Source organism: Cyprinodon tularosa, unplaced genomic scaffold (genome assembly GCF_016077235.1).
Source record: "Cyprinodon tularosa strain WSP-4 unplaced genomic scaffold, ASM1607723v1 ctg296, whole genome shotgun sequence".
Classification (NCBI taxonomy): domain Eukaryota; kingdom Metazoa; phylum Chordata; class Actinopteri; order Cyprinodontiformes; family Cyprinodontidae; genus Cyprinodon; species Cyprinodon tularosa.
The window spans coordinates 584,394-586,098 of NW_024039003.1; the positions used below are offsets into that span (position 1 = coordinate 584,394).

Genomic DNA, 1,705 nt, shown 5'->3' on the forward strand with positions numbered 1-1,705 from the left:
GTTCCCTGCAGTCTGCATGAGGCCCCGGGTCCAATGAGCCCAGTGGGCCCGGGCCGGGTACAGTGAGCCCGATCCGGGTCACAGGTGGACCTCCGGGCCGGGGTAAGGCTCCCCTCCGCACCAGAAGTGCTGCGGCTGGGAGATCTCCATGAGCCAGACCTCCTGCTCCTTCGGCTCCGCGGGTTTGAGCTCCGCTTCGGTCAGGGCCCGGTAGTAGTGACAGTCTCTGCCGTCGTCCGGGTCATACGGCGGGGCCAGGATATCCATGAACGCCGTGGGCCCGTCCACGGCGTCGATCTGGTGCAGGTTGTCCCGGTCCGGAGACAGGACGCAGGGGCCGCTCTCCTCCGTGTACTCCGCGGAGGATCGCAGCACGGAGCGCCGCAGGGCGCCCATCTGCGCCGGGGGCAGCTGCGGCGCCGCCTGGATGCCGCCGACGTGCCGCTCCAGGCGGTCGAAGCAGCTGATCCGGACCTTCCCGTAGAGGACTTTGAGCACGCCGTGCATGCCCGGGTGGTCGTGCAGCGGGATGGAGGCGCCGCTCTTCAGCAGGAACACCCCCATGCTGAACCGGTCCGTCTCGCAGATGTGCATGTAGGTGACCGGCGGCTCTCCGTGGCGGTACTGCGGCGGACGGGGCGCGCTGTCCTCGGCTCTCCGCGGGACCAGCTTCAGGTCCGCCGCTCGCACTTCCGTCATCAGGCTCCTCAGCTTCCCGTGGTTCTCCAGGAAGGACCTCCCGGTCTCCTCTCCGAGCCCCGGTGGGTTCCTGAAGGTGACCAGCGCCTGTCGAGCTATTTTCTGGACGATGGAAGTCATGGTGCTGTCGCCTGGCATCATCCCGGATCAGGAGCGCCGCTGCCCGCCTCCGCTTCCCTCCGGTTAGCCTTAGCTCCCCCGCTACAGCCTCAAAGATGGGTGAAAAACAGGATGCTCCACTCCGCTGAGAATCGTAGCCCCTCTGATCGAACTGCTTAAACTGATTTCACAAAGTTCAAATTAAACCGATTTGTCCTAATATTTAATATTTTTACACAGAATTATCATCATACTTACCAGCTCGACTTTTAGTAGCAGATCGATTTTAGCGTTTAAACTTCTCACTGTTTCTTCGTTTAAGTGATTTATTTTATTTACGTATTAATCCGTACATATGCATAAAAAAACAGACAGTAAATCTATGACCTCTGGGTATAAAAGCAGAGTTTAGCGATTACTCGTTTCACTTCCAAACCCCATTTTTAAATAACTGTCAAACACGTCCGCACCAGGCAGGCTGCTCGCAACGGATCATGGGAGATGTAGTTATTTTTCCCTAAAATAATCGCTAGTTCCCAATCAGGAAGCTTAAATCATCTTAAAGTACCGATGAAGAGGACTAAGTCGTGATTTATTGTTTTGATGAATAACGACAGAATTATGATGGGATAGATGTTTAATAGTTTGCGGATAAGCAGCTTTTCTTAATACACTACATTTCCCAGCATTCATCAGAACCTTATCCAGTTCCTCGAATACAAGCGGTCAAACATCGAAAACTGGGCTGGCTTTGCTTCTATCTGTCAAACTGTGTTAAGTTTGGGTTTTTTATAGATTTTATTTCAGAAACTGGAACAAATTGCATCTCAGTTGACTGGCTGCCTTAAAAATAACCTAAAAATAAGATTTAAATGAAACGACCTGTCTGTACAGTTTCCCCAGAAGG

General features: G+C 53.5%; 1 protein-coding gene across 1 annotated transcript; it reads right to left on the reverse strand.

Annotated features, from left to right (window-relative positions):
- Window positions 1-996, reverse strand: LOC119787357 (2-aminoethanethiol dioxygenase-like). The gene has a single exon (XM_038291166.1). It carries the CDS (start codon window positions 838-840, stop codon window positions 79-81), a length of 762 nt encoding a protein of 253 aa, XP_038147094.1. The 5' UTR covers window positions 841-996; the 3' UTR covers window positions 1-78.
- Window positions 997-1,705: the final 709 nt, after the last annotated feature.